The sequence below is a fragment of the Syngnathus typhle genome, linkage group LG11, assembly GCF_033458585.1.
Source record: "Syngnathus typhle isolate RoL2023-S1 ecotype Sweden linkage group LG11, RoL_Styp_1.0, whole genome shotgun sequence".
NCBI classification, from domain to species: domain Eukaryota; kingdom Metazoa; phylum Chordata; class Actinopteri; order Syngnathiformes; family Syngnathidae; genus Syngnathus; species Syngnathus typhle.
In genome coordinates this window covers 12807506-12828338 of record NC_083748.1, presented here as the reverse complement: position 1 = coordinate 12828338, position 20833 = coordinate 12807506, and the positions used below count along the sequence as shown (strand labels likewise).

Below are 20833 nucleotides of genomic sequence, written 5' to 3'. Positions count from 1 at the left end.
GTGCGTGTACGCAATCTCCGCTACGTAACATCCGGTCATCAACAATAACGGCAAATTAAAGAGGAACTTTTCTGCCTCGCACACCAGCTCGGGCTCCACTGGAGTGAGCACAATATTTTGTGAAGTTTCCAACATCAATTTATTTAGCTGACAAATTTCAGGAGACCTGAGAATCTCAAGGGCTGTGTAGCAGCTGATAACAATCGATCTCTTCCACTCTGTTGTCCATCCAGAGTTGAAATGGGGCGCGCGCAAGCACACGAAAACACACACACAAACCCGAAAATAATACACAAGCATAACTCCCAGGCACACACATACACATGCGCACACTAGCTGTCCAGCCAAAGGAGATTTTTGGCTTTTTGCAGGTTGTGGTCCACGGCCTGGTCCAAGAACTCTAGCCAGGTCAGCTCTGCTTCACCACAGATGTGACTGGACCTGGTTTGGGGGGCGACAGACAGGAAGACGACAGCTCGACAAAGCCCAATTCTGTTTGCGGGCAAAACTTGACCCCCCTGGCAATCAGCGAGGCATAACGCGCACGTCGGGAAAGCAAGGGAGTGCGACAGCCGCGCCGTTTGATGACGCCGCGTCACTGGGGATGACAAATGGCACTCACCTAATGATGGTGAGAACTTTTGTCAAGAGCGCCGCCAGTTGAGTCACCTGCAAACAAAACGGATGAGCAGATGTCAACATTTTACAGCTCTCCTCAATATCTCAACCAGCAATTGAACAGCATCAATGTCATACTCGTGTACGTTTGTGTGAGAGAGCGTTACAGACTTACATGATTGTCCGCATCGTTGTTATCCACCGGTGGGTAGAGACACAAAGCCAGGTCATCAACTCTGTTAAGAAATAAAAATAAATATGTTTGTAAAAAGAGGTTCAGAAAATAGATGGACGGATGTTCGTGTGTTGGTCAGTTTGCACGCGAACCCTGGGCTGATTTCCTTGACGGCGTCGAGCAGGCGATCCAACTGCTCCACCCTCTGCGGCGCATCGGCGTCCCCGCGGGTCCTGACGGCCGCCGTGGTTTTCCTCAGGCAGGCGGCGGCGACCTTCATCATCCCCTGGCAGGCGGCCACCACGCAGCGGTCCCGCACCGACCAGTACGCGTCCTGGTTAGCGTGCGGCTCCTCGCCATCCTCCTGCTGATCGGGGGCGTCGCCCGACGGGGCCTCCAACAGCGCCTGCGAGATCAACGGCCGCCTTCCCGTTCAGATGGAGGAGCGCGCGCAGCCTGGTCGCCTTGCCTCCTCGCGGCTCGCACCTGCTCCAACTCCTCGATGGCGTCTTTGACGATGCCGCTCTGACCGCTCAGGACCAGCACCGCTGCAGCCTTATTGTCTGCATTTGAGAGAGCGATATGAAGGGAGCTTGTTCAGCATGAAGGTCGCTGGAAAAGAAGATGGCGGCGAGCTCGCTACGTCGGTCGGTACCTTGGTGGCTAGCCAAGTCACACGGGAGAAAGGTCAGTACAGGGTAGGAAGGTGTGCTTACCTTGTGGTAGGCGGGTGAAGCGGTCACACGCTGACCACACCCCTCCCGTAGACGTCAACTGCGCCTGAGTCAGACTAGAAGGAGACAAGTCAGTTGTTCACCTTCCCCAAGCCGGAGCCTGCCTCCTTTGTTGCTCAATGCGCGTACCTCTGTAGCGGTGAAGTCAGTATGACCTCCAGAAGCTGCGTCAGGCCCTCCAGGGCCTGCACGACGGCGTCTCGGACTTGCTGACGCAGAGCGACGCCTGACACATAGACGGTGAGTCAAGCAAACAAGTATAATAAAGAGCGCGACATCTCCTGGCACGTTACAACTCTTCTGGAGGAGCATCGCCGACACACACAAGTCCGGCCTGTTCCTCTGACCACCCCTGTCGCCTGAAAGCAGGAGACGGCGCCAGGTAGCGCGTCTTACCTCTGCTATTGGGAAGCCAGTAATAAACAGTGGAGAGGCTGAGGACACTCTTGAGGACAGAGTCGGACAGCTGCTCTGCATCCTGTGGCAAAGAAACAAAAAGATAATTTTATATACGTAAATGGCGGCGGGGGAATCATCTTTGCAAAATGTCTCACTGACTAACTTGCTGTGACGGCAGCGGAGGCTTGGAGAAGGCCAGGCAGAGTTTGGTGGCTTCCTGAGATACTGCTTTGGCCGCCTGGTCTGCAACACAGAGGTTAGCAGTTGCATTGGCGCAGGAGAGTTTCATTGGCATTGAACGGGTATTGTTGAGCATGCAACGTCCACTTGAGCACTCAACTCAAAGTGTCCCAAAAGTTGGAGAGGTTGAAGTCTCCGTCCGGCTCGTTGGCTTCTCCGTCTGAGACAGAAACTTGAAGGTTAGCATTTTAGCTCCACGATACAAGAAAATGTATATGTGACACACTCTGTGATGTTTTTTTTTTTTTTTTTGCGTTGCCCACTATCATTTTGTCTGCCATTGTCGCTCAGTAAGTGTCGCCCACCATGTTGTTTCCCCCTCTGTGTGTAAAATGTATGTTAGGTTAGCATTTTAACTCCACGTTAACGCCAAAGAGTGTCTGCTAACCACGCTACGTTAGCAATTTTAGCTCGGCCGGGCCGTTCCCTAGCTCCAAATTGATCAAACTGACCTCGGACTCGAGCCGAAATGCACTCGACGGAGTTGAGTAAGTTGCGGAGAGTCAAGCGGACGTTGTCCTCCGTATCCATGTCAGCCCGCCCGCAGCTCAAATGATTCCGGAGACCTATTGTGTTGTTGTTGTTGTTGTTGTTGTTGTTCTTCTTCTTCTTCTCCTTCTTCTTCTTCTTCTTCTTCTTTGGGGAATTTAGCTTTGGCGCCACGGTTACACAAAAAATGACGCTCGACCGGAAACTGGAGTTAAGCAGGAAACGTTTGCTAGGTTTGGCGACATCTTGTGGTCATTTGTGGAAGTATTGTGCTTTTATTCTAATATTTGTTTATTATTGGCTATAAGTATTCTAATCATTACGTAATCCGTTCAATTGTCCAATATTACCGTATTGGCCCGAATATAAGACGACCCTGATTATAAGACGACCCTCTCTTTTTCAAGAGTCAAGCTTGAAAAAATACTTTTTGAACACCAAATTTAATTTCTTATACAGAAAATGATTACATCTGAAACAAATGATTCTAACAATATACTCGAGAGAAAAAGCATGTTATTTTACCTCATTCAAATCATGGAAAATTTTTGTACATTTTCAAATTGTGCTTGCAACAAGGGGAAAAAACTAAAACTGTTGGGGAACAGTTTACGAGCATTTGCAACCTTGAAGGAACCCCAACAAATATTTTGCTAGCTTGCCCAACAGTGGAAAAGTTCGCAGTGCCGTTCAAAACATGTGTTTTATTTTCTCATTCTTGTTCAGTCCAAGTGGCAGCAGTGCCTTTACAAATTCACAAAGTCTTGCATGTCAAGCAGGCCTCATGGACAAAGGTCTTGGAACAAATATAGAGCATTAACAAAAGTGAAGAGAATTGGGACGTGTGCAGGAAGTAAGCCATTAGCAAAACCTAAATTTGAACTTCTTATCCCTTGAAATGTATCCATTTTCATAATTGGCATTAGAAAAATACAAACAGGTCAACTTAAAACAAACTGGTTGATAAGCCAACATGATTCATCCATCCATTATCTGTACCGCTTGTCCCCACGGGGGTCGCGACCCCGCTGGAGCCTATCCCAGCAGTCATCGGGCAGTAGGCGGGGAACACCCTGAACTGGTTGCCAGCCAATCGCAGGGCACACAGAGACAAACAACCATCCTCACTCGCACTCACACTTATGGGCAATTTGAAGTGCTCAATCGACCTACCAAGCATATTTTTGGGATATGGGAGAAGACCGACGCAGGCACGTGGAGAACATGCAAATTCCACACAGCGAGGACCGGAGGTGGAATCAAACGCACATCCACTTAACTGTGAGGCGGACGTGCTAACCAGTGCCGCCTCATGATTATGTAAATGTTACTTATTTGTAAATGCACGTCTCATCTCTTCCTTTCCACATAACCCATATAAAGAAATTAAGAAAAAATAAAAGCAGAAAAAAAAACATTGAAAGAAACAATTTAGGCAGCATGCTAAATACTGTATAAAAAAAAAAAGAAAAATCACTGCGCGGTGCTCAATTTCCTTCATTGTCGTTTGCACGCAAATATTAGCACGCAGGCACACGATTGACCACACGATTGACCACGGAAGAACGACTTTTACATTCACAGTACACGTCAAGACCAACAGGGGGCGTTGACCTTTGGTACAACAAAAACAGCGAATGCACCGCAACAGAAACCAATGCGAACTGGCGAAAGCCAAAATGTATTCAATTTGGGCTTTTCCCCTCAAAATTTGCAAAGGGCTCGTCACCATGTGGTGTCCAATTCTTGAGGAAAGAATAATTCAAATGAAATTGGAATATACAAGACTAAGCACCACAAAAACGGGAACAAAATACTTACTGGATGTCAGCCATTCAGTTTGAACAAAAAGACGAGTTGTAAAGCCACAAGATGGCTGGCATTTCCTTAAGGCAAAGTGCTCAGACAAAAAAGAAAAAGAAAAGGGGGGGGGGGTATCCTTATTTTTTTTTTGCTAACTAATACAACCCCCGCCCCGTTATGTGGTCATTCCCCATCTCAGAGCAGTCTTTTTTGTGTTTACAGGACACTCCATAGTCTTGTGGGAAAAAGGCACAAAATGGACGAGGAGAATTTGGGCCGCTTGGGTTCTGTGTCAAAGGAGGCCCGGCCAGTACGGACGGCGTCCGCTTGGTTCACGCGTGCAGTCGGATCTTTCCCTCCTCGGCCAGCCGCCGGATGACTTGCGTCTCAAAGTCGGCGCTGTGGACGCCCGTCTTGCGAAAGGCGCCAGCGTAGCGATTCTCCTCCCAGTAGTGGTGCCAGTTGCCCTGCTTGTCGGCCCCGTAACCAAACACCGACACCTGCGGAGAACGGCGTTACGAAACGATGGACAAAAGAAGAAGAAGCAAGAAAGAGGAAGGCGGTTGAGTGGGTGTCATGGCGACCTGGTCGCAGGTGTGCAGCGCGTAGACTATGGCCAGCATCCCGGTGGACGGGTAGCGGCCGTGACGCTCCGTCCAGCGCTCGTGGACGTACTTGAAGAACGCCGGGCTCACCACCAACACCTGCACAGACACGTGCGCCATTAGCATGTAGCGCACACGTTACACACCTCTGCCACGCTTACCTTGTCTTTATCGGCTTCTACCCGTTCTTTCACCCGCGTGTACGTCCTGAGTGCACAAAAACATCACGTCGGTGAGCTTGACGGAAATAAACGCTACTTTGACGTTTGGCAAAAACAGGGTTCCAAATGTCTGATGTTTAGCAAAAAATTTACATTTTGATGTGGCCGGTGGAGAGGGCACTGGTCAGCCATTCCATATCTCGGAGCTTGAAGGGCAGCAGAATGAGGTGGACGCCGCGCTCCACATCTACGGCGCTCTCCGGGTACACAAAGTGATGCGTGGTGCGGTTCCCCACGTCCTTTTCGAAGCCCCGCGTCACCGCCTTGTTCATCCTGGGCGCCAAACATTCAATGGCTCTCACATGTACACCCGAGCTTCTCGACGAGGGCAATATCAAGACATTGGACTTGACGGTCCTCCGTACGGCCGCTGTCGTCGCAGTCCCGCTTCTTCGTCGGGACTGCGAGAGCACGGGAGGGACGGAACGAAAAGAGTCAGTGTGGAAAAGGTACCGGATGACAGAGGTGTGGGAGTCGATGAGTTTCCCGTGCACCGACTTCTGCAGGTTGCCCGAGTTCCCCACCACGGCGCAGGTGCGGCAACGCCACGGCTGCGGCGCAAAGTCCACGGGACGCGGCGAGATGATTTGGAACATCTGCGACATGACTTCCCGCAGTGTGCCGTCGTTGCCCGAACGCTGGAGACTCTGCCGAGGGAAAGAGCTCACGTTACGTTCCAGGCCGGGTTATCATCATTTGTGTCTTCCACACTGAAATGCATCAAGGTCACTCAGTTGGCACTTGCATTTACCGTAATTTTCGGACTATAAGTCGCGGGTTTTTTCATAGTTTGGGTGGGGGGGCGATTTATACTCAGGAGCGACTTATATACATATATGTTTTTTTCTTCTTCACTTTTTGGGGCATTTTATGGCTGGTGCGATTTATACTCCGGCGCGACTTATAGTCCGAAAATTACGGTAGTTTGGGGGCTTTGATTTCTTTGTTTACAGTTGTCTTTTTCTTCAAATTTGTCATGACGCTTAGTTTTTGCTCTTAAATTCACTGTTGCCCTTTGTTTGAGCGGTTTGCGGTTGGATTTTGCTTTTTGTTGTTTTGTTTGCTTATTTGCTGTTGTGCTTTATGATTTGCTCTCGTGTTTGGTTTGTTGTTGTTGTTGTTTGCATTTCAGGGCCACCAAAAATGGGCTCTTCCAAAGACAAACAAAATAATATAATCACACATTTTAAAAGATTTTGGGGAAGAGTGAATGTCTAATTGCGAGTACGTGGTGCTCCACTGTACTTAAGTTCTATTTTTTCATTACAAAAAAATTCGTCGGCCGTTCATTTCAACCGGGAAAGACAGTGACATGCCTTGAGTTGTGAGCGTCGTACGAATAGAAATTGAGCTCATATCTCAAGGAAGCATCGCAGCTGCTTGGTGCAGTGAATCAGCAAGCTGAAATCAACTTACCTCCCCCTCAATCTCCTAATGGCCTGTGTGTGTGCTAATGTAGAGCAGGAAATATACTCAGACGTCCGTCCGTCCGTCCGTCCGTGTACTGCTTAAGGCGCTGGGAATGCTCGTCACGGCTGCTTGTTCAATTTGAAAATCATTCATGTTTGCTCGTTGAAATTGACGTTTACCCCAAAATGGAACGTTTGGCTTGATTGCGTTAGGGTTAGTTTTCTGGAAGACTCTGGAAGGTTAGGCGGAAGTCGAAATGTGCGTTTGGCGGGCGAGCGAACTGTGCTCACCAGCCACCAGTCGAGCGCGTCCGGGTCCAAGCGTTCGCTCGCGTCGCGGAGGACGGGCCGCTGTCCAGCATCGTAGCGAAGGCGGAACCAGTCGGAGGCACTCGTGTCTGACACGCACGACTCGGGACAAGCGCAGGGCCTGAGAGGAGCGGGCCGTTAAGACCGCCGCAAATGTTGGGCACGCTCCCGTCCGTGCGTTACCTCGTCTCCCGACTGGCATCGCTCTTCGCCGGCCGCTTCTCAGGTGTGGCGGTGACGACTGCTTCGTGTGTGTCGCCGACGTCAGCAGGAGGCGCTACAAACCACGCAGAAAAACAAGTCACGTTTCAAATGTGGCTTGAGGCTTTCAATTGGCAAGGTTAGTTAAAAACTTTCTAAAAAAACTTTGAAAGGCCAAATTGCAGGTCACACGTGATATCATCTTACCCGTCTCCTGACCGCTGGCGTCTCGTGTGGGCGTGGCAAAAGACAGCGACAAGAAGGGTCTCCTCTGGATGCTGTGGCTGGCGAGCATGAGGAGGAGTACGGCGGCAATGGCCAGCACCGCGCATAGCTTCCTCTTCAACAACATGGCCGGAGGTGCGAGGGGGGCGCGGGCCCTGCTAGCACTTTGGCCGAGCACATCCGCACCTCCGGCGAGCTTGGGCTGGCCTCGCCTTCATCTCCACCGAGGCCCGGCCAGGGCGTTGGCTTCCTGTCCTGTCCGCTAGGCCGCCTTCCTGCTGGGACACACGGGAAAAAATTCAGTCTGGTGTTGTGCAAATGGGCCTTGTTGTGAAGCCCTAGTTTGTTTAGCTTGCAACTCAAACGTCTTTCCTTCCTGGCGCCGTAATGTGTGGCAGCCTTCCTGCAGTTACTCTTTTTTAAAACTCTCTCTCATTTCGGTGTTATAGCGACTATTGGCTACTCAAGGAATTTTCTATTCAACCTGAAAACCCGGTCCCGGGCGCGTGTGGAGGTGAGGAAGCCCTATCGTGGCCAGCCGTCCATCTTATCTAGCTAGACTTCCTGCGTCTTTTGGGCCGTGGCTGCTTCGGATTATTTGTAGGGCGACACACAATAGACATGGCGCTCACTTTGCCGGATAAAAAGTATCTGCGGGGGCTGATTCTTTTCGAAACAATTCTAGGAAGTACTCACACATTCCGATTTCAGGACATTTTGTATCTCGGTGTGAGAGTGAGTGGAGTGACACTATCTCTGTTATTTTGCGGTCTGGCGGGGGGGGGGGGTGTTGCATGGCACGCAAGTCCTCTGTCTCATTGACCTGATGGTGAGTTTAGTCAAATGTAAGTAAGTGTTAGTAAAAAGGTTTAACGACACTCCCAACAATCATTTGGCCCAAGTGCTCGGCGTATATTGTGGCGGTCACCCATCGTACAATCGGGAGCAAGGCAAATCCCGTTTCAAACAAAACGTGACTGTGTCATCGTTCAACTGCTAAACAGGAACTAACGCGTGTTTACGTCAAGTTAAGACAGGAAGCTGAATCGCGTGGTTCATCTTCCGACTGAGAGCGTGAGAAAAGTGAGGCACACTTTTGATGTCGCCATTTTCAAGTCTTTCCCTTTTGCGGTAACAAGTCACCATGCACGAGCAGACACACACGTGCCCCGGCCGTTTCCAGTCCACGCACTCTTCCCGGCATCCCCTCCCTTTTTTTCTTGTAAAAGCTTTTTTTTTCCTCCTTTTTTTTGAAGTGGGTGGAATCAAACGTTCCACCACCACCCCCTCTTTTTTCCAGTCGGATTACTGTCCCTCAGGATAAAAGCTGCCATATGCGTTACACAAGGTACAAGGCACCTCTTAAACAGCCAGCAAAAGCAACAGATCGTATTCACGATGAGTCAGCAAGCGCTAATGTTGATTGAAACGGGAGCGGCTGACATATTCTTGTTTCTAACGGACAGTCCTTTTCCACGATAAAAATGTACACCATCTCAATTGTATACCTTATAAGAGGGTGGTTTGGACCGGTTTGGCCCTAATATAAGACAATGTTTTTTTTTGCATTGACATAAGACTGAAAAAGTAGGGGTCGTCTTATATTCGGGGTCTAGAAAAAAAAAAAAAGTATAATCGGGGTCGTCTTATATTTGGGCCAATACGGTATTATGTACCGTAATTTTCGGACTATAAGTCGTGGGGTTTTTTCATAGTTTGGGTGGGGGGGCCACTTATACTCAGGAGCGACTTATATACATATATATGGGTTTTTTTTCACTTTTTTGGGCATTTTATGGCTGGTGCAACTTATACTCCGGTGCGACTTAAAGTCCGAAAATTACGGTACTGTTAAATGTACAAACTTCAATGTGACTTGTTACCAAGTTGCAATCTTTATGACTTAACAGAATTATGTTTAAATGCATTGTTCCAATAAAGTTATGACTTAAAATAATGTCATAAAAACTCAGCCAATGTGAATGTTATAACTACAAGAAGATTAAGGGGGTTAAGACAGTCTTGCTGCAAATTGCAAAAAAATACAAACGTTCTGACTCACCCCAACTCAAAAATCATTTTTATTGCCTATAATGTAATTGTCACAATATGGCACTGCTTTTGTCTGACCTCCTCAACTTACCATCGCATCAGTCGTAATTTTATTGCAACAATGCATGGGTGATTTTATTACATAATAATTTTCCCCGTAATGTTCGAGACTGACAGCTTATGATAGTTTTTGTTTCACATATTCATACTTGCAGTGGAGTGGAGTGACCAGGCCTGCAATTCACACATCACTGACGCCCATTCTAAATGCATGGATGCAAGATGGTTGACACCAAAATGCTGGAAAATATGCTGATAAACTGCAACCCCCCACCCAAAAAGTTTAATAGAAAATAAATATCTTCGCCATATCGAACCGCAAGTTTTGCTCCACTCTGTAACTTTGGAGGTTGGATCTTGTCACCAGTGAAGCCGAGAGATGCCATCACAGTTTTGGTCAACAAACAAACAGGCTAAAAAAATTGCTTAAAGCAAACAAAACAATTTTCTTCCAGACAGGAATCGCCATCTTCGCCCCAGTTCTTCTTCTTTTGTGTAACGGACCGACTCGGTCGGATCAAGAATTATTATTTTATTGGTTCAAGATAACCGCTACATTAGCATAAAAAGTTGCCCAAAGTTTGCGGGGACCCCCGATCCAGTTTGTTCGACGCGACACTCACCCACTCGCGTACACATACAGAACACACATAGGCGGCCCAAATTCAAGTCGGACCACAAAACAAGTCATCGACATCCAGTCGTCGAGAGAAAACACAGAAAAGAAGACAAACTCACGTGATGGTTCGCCACCGGAGGTCCGTCTGCCTTCGTCTTCGCTGCTTGGGGATGATTGGGGGGGTTGGGGGGGGGGGGGGGCGTGATCTTGATGCCGGAGCAGGGGGCGGGCCGGTGTGAGACGTTAATGCGCCATGCTAGTGACGTCAGACGCACATTCACCTTTTCGCTGTGCGTAATCGCTCATCTTTGTCATAATTGACTAGTTTGCTTACATTGTCAAACTTGACCTTTGTACAGTATTTGTTACCTTTAAAAATGTACCTCGTCGCCTATGTTCTTTACAATAAATTTAAAAAAAATCCGTCCTAAATTAGATGTGAAAAGAAAATCAGCTATCCCTACCTAGCTATACTAGTTGGTTCATATGGATTACTAATATACATACAGACACATGTATGGTTTTTTTCAACACACCAACCAGAAGTGATAGATTGCAGTAAGAGTGATTGTTTATTTGATTTTACAGGGATACAATGATAATAAAAAGCACCGCTGCACAAACATTATCATGTCAACAAGTCGTCAACGTGCTTGGACAAATTCTAAATCTTCAACGTGCAAAAGTGAATATGTCACGAGATAAACAAGAGCCATGTAAAATGCCACATTTTATAGGAAGGCATGCAACACATTACGTATTTACTAAAAAAGAATACATATATTAAAAAAAAAAATTGGGCTAGTTGTATTGGAGGCAGCCAGCTGGAGGCACTAGAGTTTCCTGAAGAAAATTTCAATTCTAACTCATCAAAAACACTTGACAATGGACAATTTCATATTGCGCATATTGGGGGTTTTTTCCCCCATGAGTTGATTTTCCCCATTGAGATTATTAAGGCAAAAAGTCGAAAACATCCACAAAGCCTTGCACTCGCATTCAAAGGCATTGGTTCTATGAGGTAATCATGTCAAAAATGAGTGTAAACAGCAATATTTAGACTGGGTGGCAATAAAAGCCAAAAAAAATTAATCAATTTAGTGGTCCACGCATCCATCCATTTTCTGAATCATTTCATCCTCATGAGGGTTTATAATCCGACATATATAAATGTTTGAATCCAAAATAACGCAGGCCTCGGCACCTGCGACCATCCACGGTGTCGATCCGACAACTTTTGCACTTTTTGTTTTGTGTGTTTGGTGGCCAGCATTGGAAGAGGCAGGTCTAGAGGATGACGCAGCAGCATTTGGCTGGGTAGTCGGCGGCGCTGACCTGCTGCTCGTTGCCAAAAACGTAGAACACGTGAGAGTCGCCTTTCCACTTGTAGCTCACTTTGGTGATGGGGATCAACTCCACTGTCTGCTTCTGAATACACACACACACACTTGCATATATGTACTGCAAGTATGCAAAAAAAAAAAAGCACACGCATGCAAGACCATATACCTACACGCACATATAGAAAAATACACACAAAGACATACACAATGCATACAAAGTACATGCGTACACATCCACGCACAGTGGTGACGTCCTTACCTGCTGCAGGATCCTGGAGGTCTGGGTGTACTTGCTCTGGTGCTCTCGGACCAGCCGTGCCGACGCCTCGCCGACGGCAGGCTCGGGGAAACCGACCAGCGGGTACACCTGCATGTTCACTCGTTCAGCTGGTTGCATTTTGTCGTTTTTCGTTGGGGGGTGTATTGTTTCTGTGTTTTTCATTGATCCATAAACGTACTCGAGAACATTAACGGAATAGCCTATTTTGAAATGAAATAGCCTCGCCGGTACAACAGCTATTCAGTGACGCCCCCTTGACCACGGTTGCCGTAATGCCGGGAAGCGATGCGACCTTGTCGTTTATTTGTCGTGCTAAAACATTTTGGCAGAGCGCTGTGTACAATCAGTATGGATCAACAAATTAATCCATATATAAGGCGCTCTGCATTATAAGGCGCACTGTGGTTTTTGGATTCAATTTTAAGTTTTTAAGAGCGCCTAATACTTCGGAAAATACGGTAAGTGTTTGTTGATGTATTTGGCTAACGTGAGTGTTTTTGTGTGGGCTAGATTGTATTTTAATGTCTGTGTGTGTGTGTACCAGGTAATGGTTGTTCTTGAACAGCTCCTTTCCGCTAACTGAACGCAGGTTGTCAATCTTCAAGCCGCTGTTCTGCTCCAACACGTGATCTTCGACATGGTTAGTCCTGCGTACACGCACACACGCATAGTTTAGCGCGCCTGTCATTTCGAGGCTTTTTTGGGGTGGAATTTTTTTTTTTTAAAAACACACATACACATAATATTTAGCAAGCACATTGTATGCGTTTATTGACAAATGGCGCAAAATTAGCCGAGCAAAACCGTCATTTTGTGTCAATGGAAATGCTCAATTTTCCATTCAACTTTACGTGAGCTGTCCATCAAGGACACAACTGTAACGCCGGCGACTCACCACTCCACTTTGAGCTGGATGAAGGTCAGCAGTTGTTTCTTTCCCTTGCACGTCTCACAATTGTCGTAGCCGCGACTGTCACACTTCCTGCATCTGCACGAGCGTGTGTGCAAAATCCCACAAGACATTCAGACGGGTACTGCTTAGCTCGCAAGTCGCCTTGATAAAAGAATTCCTGGTGGTCTTTCTGGAACAGATTGATGGCGCTCCCGTACATTTCAATGGGGAAAGATGATTTGAGATGGGAGCATGGAGTACGGGTAGGGAACCAATCAACCAGCCAAGTCGAGGTGGTGGTGTTGAGGAAGGGCGCAGTACCTGTCTTTGCCTGTAGAGTTGCAGTGGGAGCAGTTCTGATCGTCTTTGGTGCCCGAGCCGTTACACACCCAACACGCTTTCTGAAACGCACGCCAAAAACACGATCGTCCAGCTGCTTTATCCAAAAGGGATGGATAAATGTTTGCCGACTTGATGATCGCCCTCGCATGGTGAAGGGCACGGGACCAAACCGGCAAAACCCTCAGCGGGTTGATGACATTGCAGTTTGAACAAAATCCACCCACTATGAGTCACGGAGCCGTAGTTCCGCCCATCACGGCAACGAACGCGGTCAACCCGCAAGCGCCATCATTTGGATTCGGTCACGTGATGTTTGCAAAAATCTGCGCTTGCGTTAGTGAAGCCCGACTCACATGTCCGCTTCCGTTGCACTCCTCGCATGGCTTCTTACCGGTCCCATTGCAGTCTTGGCAATCCTGCACGCACGCACGTCAAGCTCAGCAAGCGTTTGACACGATTGTGTAGCGACGTAGGCGGACTCACCTTTATGGAGGAGGTGTAAGGCACGCGGATGAGCTCCGTGTGATTGGTGAACATCTTAGGGGGCGTGGCCTGAATCTCCCAGGGACGGGGGGCCGTCTGGGTGTAGAAGTCCGGCGCCTCGCCTGCTCATTCATACCACACACACGGCCGTCCATCACACACCTTGCTAGTGTGTGTGTGCGTGTGCGTGTGTGTACCTTCATGAGGTTTGCTGCCCCACTCGGTTGACCTAGATTCAGCGAAAGTCTCTAGTCGATACTAATGAACACACACACACATATATACAGTGAGCATGATTGTCATCCATGACATGGACAGACAAGCGCACACACACACGTCCAATCCAAGAACACGTCCAATGATATAAAAGAAATGTGGAAATTTGGATGAATGTATTGGGACACAGACAAAAAGGAAAAAACAAATGTGTGTGTGGGGGGGGGGGGGTTGGATAAAAAATAAATAAATAAAAAACTAGAGGAAGTGCAAAGTGAAGCCAGTGTAGCGTCTTTGCTAACCCTGTAGGTGTTGAAGGGCTCCATCTGTGTGATGACTCCGTCGTTGGCTGGCGCTTTGTTGTAGCAACAGTTGGACGCGGCGAAGCTCTGGAAGGCCTCGCGTGCGGCGTCCTCAGACAAGGACGGGATGCTAGCGGACGCAAACAACAGGACTTGCGTTTATCAAAGCGCTTCATCCACCCTCAGTGCAGTACCACGTTGTGCCACAGCTTTTCAAATAAGAATGGGGGACCATATGGCGCGACCGCACTTGAGTGGACCAGATGAGAGATGTCGTACCTCCAGTTGTCCGCCTCGGGGCCCGGTTGGGGCGGGGCCACCGGCTCCACGGGTATGGGGGGCGGCAGGAAGCCTGGACATAAATGAAACATGTGGGAAGATGGATCCAAATTTCAAGTTTTTGGTATTGCTGGACGGCTCTCACCTCCGCCTTGGCCCATGCTCTCGTACCCGGGCATGTTGGGGAATGTGTTGGTGGGCGGGTACATGGCTGAAACGCAACAGCAACGCAAAACCATAAGGTAGACTTTCTCGTGGACATGTCAAAAAGAAGTCATTGTGTCCCACTTCTGACAGTCTTCAGTTTTCACTTCCTTAACAACACGTGTCCAAATACCTTTGCTCGGATTAAAAATTAAAATGAGGAAGGAAAAATGCGGGATTGTGAAGCAGCCCATGTCACAAAATGATGGAGTCAGAACTAAGTGTCACAAACAGGACCTGTTTAAAATTTGTAGAACTTGGACAAAAGTAACAGGACACGCAGCAGAAGTAAAAAGGTGCAAATCCTTTGAGAACTGGAACACGAGGGAACATCCAGTCAAATAAAAGGAGGCGAAACGAAGCCTCAGGTTTCGCCGTCCAAGTCGACTTTGCAATCAAGACATACGATCCGTGTGAAAACAACAACGGGCACGCATGACGTCACTTACATGCACGCAACGCATACATGCAGCTGTTGCAGACGCTCGAACACAAAACCTGACACCGACTGGTCGCTGTCAGTCACTTCGATATATCTCAAAGATTTAGACGGACATTAATGGAGCGATAAATAGATGGACATCAAATATTAGTGCGACGATTTTGATATTGGGTTGTTTTTAGAAAACAAATTGACCCAACCCCTTGGCCCAATTTGAAGACAGCAGCTTGAAGGATGAACGTTGAGCTTTATCTCACGAAGCGTTTCAGATTGTCCCAGATCACAAGTGGACAAATGAATTCGAAGGCGTTCCCACTTGGCCCGTTCCAAGATTGAATTCTTCCACCCTCGGCAACGCTCATGCGGTCATGTGATTGGGCGCAACATGATTGTTGCGTAATAATTGGATTCAATTGGACATTTTCCTGCTTACCTGCGGTGTTCATCCTGCTCAAGAACAAATTTTGACGGCGAACACACCCAAGATGTTGCAACTCTGTAGCGTGCAAGGGGAGCAGAGCGGACCAGAGCACGTCCCAAGGACAGCGTCTTGTTAATTACACAGACCGTTTCCGCTACGCGCGTTTCAAAGTAAATCCCAAAACGCATGAAATGAAAATATAGTGAAGAATAACATTATTTTCTTGCAGTAGTCGAGCAGGCGCACTGCAACAAGGGTATTGATAGATAAACGCTTGATTAAAGAGAACCCAGATAAACATAAATCGTGAAATATTTGGGTCTTGGGGCAAAATGATTAGTGAAACAAGACATGGAATTTTAATCTAAAGGGCTGCAACGTTGTTTCCTGGGATTTCAAAGTTAACTTGACACCGAGTACTGCAGGAATGCTGCCGACGCCCATCTATGGATTTCCTTCCATCCCCATCTGGTATGGATAAATTAAGCGACTCAAAGACCGCTGCAACAATCCCAACATCCACATCTTCTTATTTTTATTGCGTCAAGTGTGTGCTTGCAAGTGCGTGTGTGTGTCATTACCTCCATGCCAAACCAACATGTCTCAAGATGTTTGTTAGGAATGTCTTACCCTCAAGGCAAATATTTGTGTCAACGCAAAATAGTGCTAAGACGCTGTCATGATTTTGATTGATCGCGAAAACTGTCTTCCAAGTATGAATGAACGTGGTTTAGGTTTGTGTGGTTTCATAAATTTTGCTCCGGAGTTTGGATCACTTTTACTCAGGAAAAGTCAAGCGAGCAACCAGCAGAGGGCGCCAATGTGTCCATTTTAGTGTGTGCGCGCTTTACATGTTTGTAAACAACAGTTTTCTGTGACCTTTCATACATTTTCAATTGGAACACGCTCGTTTCTGTGAACACCGAAGGCACTTCATCCAGTGTCTTCAACCGCGCAAACTCAAAGACACAAAGTAATGAAGATTGCAATCTGTATTACACACACGCACGCACGCACGATATGAGATCTCACAGCTTTGGACCTCTGGTCCCCCACTGCTCCACCAGAGGATGTTTACATGCGTCTGACTGCGTGTGTGTGTGCGTGTGTGTGTCACGTGAGTTGCATTCTTTCCATTACAAATCAATGTTCAACACCCTTCATCCATCTACTGCCCCCCTTCAACACACTTGGTCTTCCATTACTGTGCGTGTGTGTTTAAAAGTGTGCATTCGTCTTTGTTTGCGCTCGTGTTTATGAAAGTGTCTGAGTGTGCGTGTGTGAGATGAGAACGTGAGATAGAGATTAGGGAGCGAGAGAGAGAAGAGAGAGAATACCGTTTTTTTCCATGTATAATGCGCCCCCATGTATAATACGCACCCTAGAAATGGCATGTTGATGCTGGAAAAAAGCCTGTACCCATGTATAATACGCACCTAAATTCTGACTCCTACTTAAATCCGTAAACGTAAAATGATTTCAGAAAAAAGATCATCTTTGGGAACAACCGGATGTTATTCTGCCGGTCAGTATCACTGCGCATGCGCTAGCAAACTCGAAATGTTTTGGATTTGTGTAGGGTACATTGACAGCAAACGAGCAGGTGATCGAGCAAGCCTTGTCTGATACGAGAGCATTGTGTTCGGATGGAGCGTGTTTGAAGTGAACAGCAGAGAAGAAAGAAAGCGCATCTGTAATGGCGGCCTCCCTATCATATCCGGATTAAAAAAATATATATATATATACCCATGTATAATGCGCACCCCAGATTTTAGGACAATAAATTAGTTAAATTTTGCGCATTATACATGAAAAAAACGGTATGTGTCTGCCCAAGCGTGAGTGTGTGTATGAAAGTGCTTTTTAACGTCTGACTGAATGTGGGCCAGGTGCGTCTGCCTGTGTGTGAGTGAATAAACACTCCTGTTGAATGTCTACCCGTGTTTTTCAGGCCACCTTCCGGTTTCATTTTCATCCATTTGTTTGCTAGCATGAACAAGCTACATCCCAGGTCAAAGGCTTACACAAGTTGTCCCGAAACAGGCAATCATGTCCGTGGGAGAATCGTCTTTGGGTCAGGACGGGTCACCGGTCCCTCAGAGGACGGCCAGGTCGTGGCAGCTCTTGGATCGCACCCTGACGGCCACACGCTGGTTGTTGCGCGCCACTAAGCGGTCCAGGAAGCGTCGCGCCTTCTGAGTGATACTCTCCTTGCGCCTGCAGGACGAGGCGCGTCGGCACTGGGCCGCGTCGGCGTTGGATGCGCCCGCCCGGCGCAGTCGGATTTGCCGCACCACACCCTCAAAGAGCTCGCTCACGTTGTGTTGCAGCGAGGCTGACGTCTCTATGAACTTGCAATCAAAAACCACCGCACACGCTCGACCTTCTGGAAAAGATAATGACTCCATATGAGGACCCGGGACTTTTTCTAAAATCATTTTAGACAATTCCGTGTTCAGTGACTGAAACCATGATCCCAAATCTACTATTGTCAAAGAGGTTCACCTTGCAGCGCCACCTCTCTGGAGCGCACCAGGTCGCTCTTGTTGCCAACGAGGATGATGGGCACATCGTCGGCCTGTCGTCGCCGCCGTAGCGTGATGCGGAGCTCGCCCGCCGCGTCGAAGCTGCTCCGGTCGCTGACCGAGTACACGATGACGTACGCGCTGCCACCTGTCAGGCAGGCCTCACTGCTTGCACGCCCGTCTTCGTCCTCACATGGAATGGTAGTGAAATCATTGGGCGTTCAGGTTTTTGTAAAACAATTGCTTTTTCAAAAGATGCCAAATTGTGATTTTTGTATACGCCTATATAAGAACCTAACATTTTTTCCTTAAATATGATTTGCTCGACAAAATGACCTAAAACGGGCTTTTGGGAAACCTCCAAAACAATTTATGCAGCAATTATGCTTACATATGCATTTTTGGGAAAAAAGAAAATAAGAAGGGATTTAACCATAAGGTTTAATGTAAAGAGATGATCCCAACATCTTTTTTTTGTAAACATCAACGACAATTTCGTCTTCAACATACCCGACTTGATTTCCCCCCCCCCGATTACACGCACTGAAGTTCGCTTTGTTAATGAATCTATCATCGGTGTTTTGTAACAATTCTGACGGCTCTCACCAGTTTGTCATTTGTCCACGTATCCATGACAACCAGCGTGGTCTCCTTGCCATCAACAGTCAGCGTCCTCTCGTATGTGTCTTCTGACCCAATGCAGAAACAAAAAAAAAAGAGAGGAAAAAAGAAAACCTATGAGCAGGAATGCATTGCAAGGCAAGCGGATTAAAACGCTGCCAGTGGCAGACAGTCCATCAATGAGGTCATTCAAAGTCAAAGCGGACGATGGCGGGCGGACTGAAAGTTATTGACGTCGGCAGTGATCCGATGCTTGCGTGAAGCCATTTGGCCAAAAGTTGATGACCCTGGTGTTGCGACGCTACCGGAACACAGCGATGCCATTGACGTTTACAAATGCTAGGATAAATGAAACGTGAAATTCTTTTGGTTTACTTAACACTTGTCTCCTCACCTTCCAGTTGTTCGTCTTTGTCGGTGATTCCGGCAAAGATCCCCGCCAGGCTGCTCTTGCCCACGCCGTGGTCGCCGAGCAACAGCACCCTGTGAACGCAGTCCGAGTCGTCGTCCGAGTCGGCGCTCCACTGCGCCCGGCAACGTGTGTCCCCTGGCTGGAAGGATGCCGACTGTCCCAGGGGGGGGTGCCTGCGCTGCGGGCCGCCGCCGGCGTGCGGGTCCCGGGTGCAGGGCGAGCAATTCCGGGTGGGGCGGACGGGAGTGCTGCCCCGCCGTGGCTGGACTTCTGCCTCCTTTCTCTGAATGTTGATGCTCATGTTGCTACGGTGACAGCATCAGGACCACTTGGGCCCGAGTGAATTGATGTCATTTGCACGTCCCGAATTTTATTTACAAATCACATACTTGAGGCTCGTCTATGTTTCTTGGATGATTATCGGAAGAGAGAATTAATTTTGGGTGTTTGCTAGTAGACCATGCTCTTTTATAATTCCCGAAACTCGCCCATTACAGCTGAAAACTCTAAATTTTCTTTATTACAAAAACAAAACAGATGCAAAAAGGGTCCAAAACAAAGCAAAGAGAAAGTAATTAGAATGTTCCGTAACATTGAGCAAAACACATACACACATTAGGTTAGCTGAAAGACAAATCAGTCTTAGATGTTTGCAAAGACATGGAAGTGATGCTCCCCGAACAGATGCGAGAAAACCAACAAAAAACAAACGGCCCGGTTTGTTGATGTTTCTTGGATGTTCGCGAGATATGCACACTTTAAGCTTGCTTACAAATTCCACACAGGGAGGGCCGGCCAGAGGTGGAATCAAACCCGCACCCTCCTAACTGTGAGGCGGACGTGCTACCCAGTGCTCCACCGAGCCGCCCGCGGTGCAACAATGAATCGATTAATCGACAAGCAAACGATTAGCAAATTTAACAATTTTGATAATCACTTATGTTGTCTGGTGACAACCCAAAATCATCCTCAGAAAGTTCTTGTAACTTGGCTCGCTAAAGATTCATTTGGTATCCAAATGCAAATATTTGGTCGCTTGTCGTGAGCGGCAAGCAAAGGCGATCGGTCAGTGGGCGAAAGTCGGCTCACCAAGACCATTATCCTTCCTGACCAGTTGACTTTGAGGCATTGGTCTTGAGATCCATTCTTTTTAATTTAGTGTAAATACTGTAATATTGACGGTCGCATTTGATTGGTCAAAGTCATCCAATTCACTGCGTGGGCAATTATCGCTATGACGATATATGGTCGATATATTGTCCAAGTACACAAAAACACACAAATGCATAGCAGCAAGTTTCGACAATGTGATTAAGAAATGATTAAATATGGCAAGAAGTCAACTTTGAGCGATGAGGAACGTACCAGACAATCCACGAACAAGAATCGGTGTGGTGGCCAAGCGGGTGAGTGTGTCTTTGTAACGCAATCCTTCGCCACACTGACCTCGCAAAGTTCCACCACAGCTTTAAAAATTCAGCAGCGGAATCACACACAACCCTCTCGCACAGCGTGTGTGTGTGTGTGACAGCAGAGGAGAAGCAGATATGCGAGGGCGGAGTGAGTGCGTGTGCGTATGTGGGTGTTCAACAGAGTTGGCCTTAGGAAAAATGTCGGTCACTTCCTGTGACCAAAAAAAAAAAAAAAGCAGTCAGGGGATTTGTTGACATGTCTCTCATTAATTGCTAACATGTTTTTATTTTCATGCCAGGCTAACATCCATCACCTCGAGGGACTGCGGCAGTCAATGAAGTGCGTGTTTCGCTTTTGGAAGTTAATATGGTCGCACACTTGAAACAACGTCAAAGCACTTCACATTTTCCACTCCAAAGCGGGTCGCCGATACGCAAGGCCCGCGAGCGGCGCCGTCACCACGCACTGTTTACTTTTGCACGTTAAACAAATTGACCGT

At 47.6% G+C, this 20833-nt stretch overlaps 4 protein-coding genes and 1 long non-coding RNA gene across 11 annotated transcripts; 1 reads left to right on the top strand and 4 right to left on the bottom strand.

Moving 5' to 3' along the window:
- Window positions 1-115: 115 nt before the first annotated feature.
- Window positions 116-2846, bottom strand: LOC133162069 (cyclin-D1-binding protein 1 homolog). 2 transcript variants are annotated; one of them, XM_061290996.1, is made up of 11 exons: window positions 2619-2846; window positions 2267-2326; window positions 2090-2169; window positions 1924-2005; window positions 1657-1753; window positions 1510-1583; window positions 1280-1356; window positions 946-1199; window positions 794-854; window positions 623-669; window positions 116-441 (listed from the first exon to the last, which is right to left on the bottom strand). In XM_061290996.1, exons 1-11 carry the CDS (start codon window positions 2695-2697, stop codon window positions 333-335), a joined length of 1020 nt encoding a protein of 339 aa, XP_061146980.1. In that variant the 5' UTR covers window positions 2698-2846; the 3' UTR covers window positions 116-332. The 2 variants fall into 2 exon arrangements, with proteins under 2 accessions (XP_061146980.1, XP_061146981.1); XM_061290997.1 differs by having other exon boundaries at window positions 2086-2326; window positions 2619-2708.
- A 233-nt stretch (window positions 2847-3079) lies between these two features.
- st3gal8 (ST3 beta-galactoside alpha-2,3-sialyltransferase 8) lies at window positions 3080-10346 on the bottom strand. Of its 2 annotated transcripts, none has more exons than XM_061290993.1 (9): window positions 10279-10346; window positions 7411-7703; window positions 7186-7279; window positions 6985-7123; window positions 5738-5931; window positions 5378-5557; window positions 5225-5270; window positions 5043-5162; window positions 3080-4958 (listed from the first exon to the last, which is right to left on the bottom strand). In XM_061290993.1, exons 2-9 carry the CDS (start codon window positions 7553-7555, stop codon window positions 4791-4793), a joined length of 1086 nt encoding a protein of 361 aa, XP_061146977.1. In that variant the 5' UTR covers window positions 7556-7703; window positions 10279-10346; the 3' UTR covers window positions 3080-4790. The 2 variants fall into 2 exon arrangements, with proteins under 2 accessions (XP_061146977.1, XP_061146979.1); XM_061290995.1 differs by having other exon boundaries at window positions 7411-7706; window positions 10279-10334.
- Window positions 10347-10708: 362 nt separating this feature from the next.
- Window positions 10709-15527, bottom strand: LOC133162167 (protein SSUH2 homolog). Of its 2 annotated transcripts, none has more exons than XM_061291174.1 (12): window positions 15376-15527; window positions 14442-14507; window positions 14297-14369; window positions 14018-14147; window positions 13697-13757; window positions 13500-13621; window positions 13370-13432; window positions 12996-13075; window positions 12678-12770; window positions 12324-12429; window positions 11762-11869; window positions 10709-11587 (listed from the first exon to the last, which is right to left on the bottom strand). In XM_061291174.1, exons 1-12 carry the CDS (start codon window positions 15386-15388, stop codon window positions 11447-11449), a joined length of 1056 nt encoding a protein of 351 aa, XP_061147158.1. In that variant the 5' UTR covers window positions 15389-15527; the 3' UTR covers window positions 10709-11446. The 2 variants fall into 2 exon arrangements, with proteins under 2 accessions (XP_061147158.1, XP_061147159.1); XM_061291175.1 differs by lacking the exon at window positions 15376-15527 and adding an exon at window positions 15143-15364.
- Window positions 15528-15630: 103 nt separating this feature from the next.
- LOC133162170 (uncharacterized) lies at window positions 15631-20541 on the top strand. The gene is made up of 3 exons (XR_009716190.1): window positions 15631-15834; window positions 17407-18089; window positions 18911-20541. It is a non-coding gene; the product is annotated as an uncharacterized LOC133162170 (long non-coding RNA).
- On the bottom strand, window positions 17460-20427 carry rem1 (RAS (RAD and GEM)-like GTP-binding 1). Of its 4 annotated transcripts, none has more exons than XM_061291176.1 (5): window positions 20287-20427; window positions 18904-19249; window positions 18495-18577; window positions 17869-18076; window positions 17460-17749 (listed from the first exon to the last, which is right to left on the bottom strand). In XM_061291176.1, exons 2-5 carry the CDS (start codon window positions 19220-19222, stop codon window positions 17460-17462), a joined length of 900 nt encoding a protein of 299 aa, XP_061147160.1. In that variant the 5' UTR covers window positions 19223-19249; window positions 20287-20427. The 4 variants fall into 4 exon arrangements, with proteins under 4 accessions (XP_061147160.1, XP_061147163.1, XP_061147162.1 ...); XM_061291179.1 differs by having other exon boundaries at window positions 17460-17746; XM_061291178.1 differs by having other exon boundaries at window positions 18495-18574.
- Window positions 20542-20833: the final 292 nt, after the last annotated feature.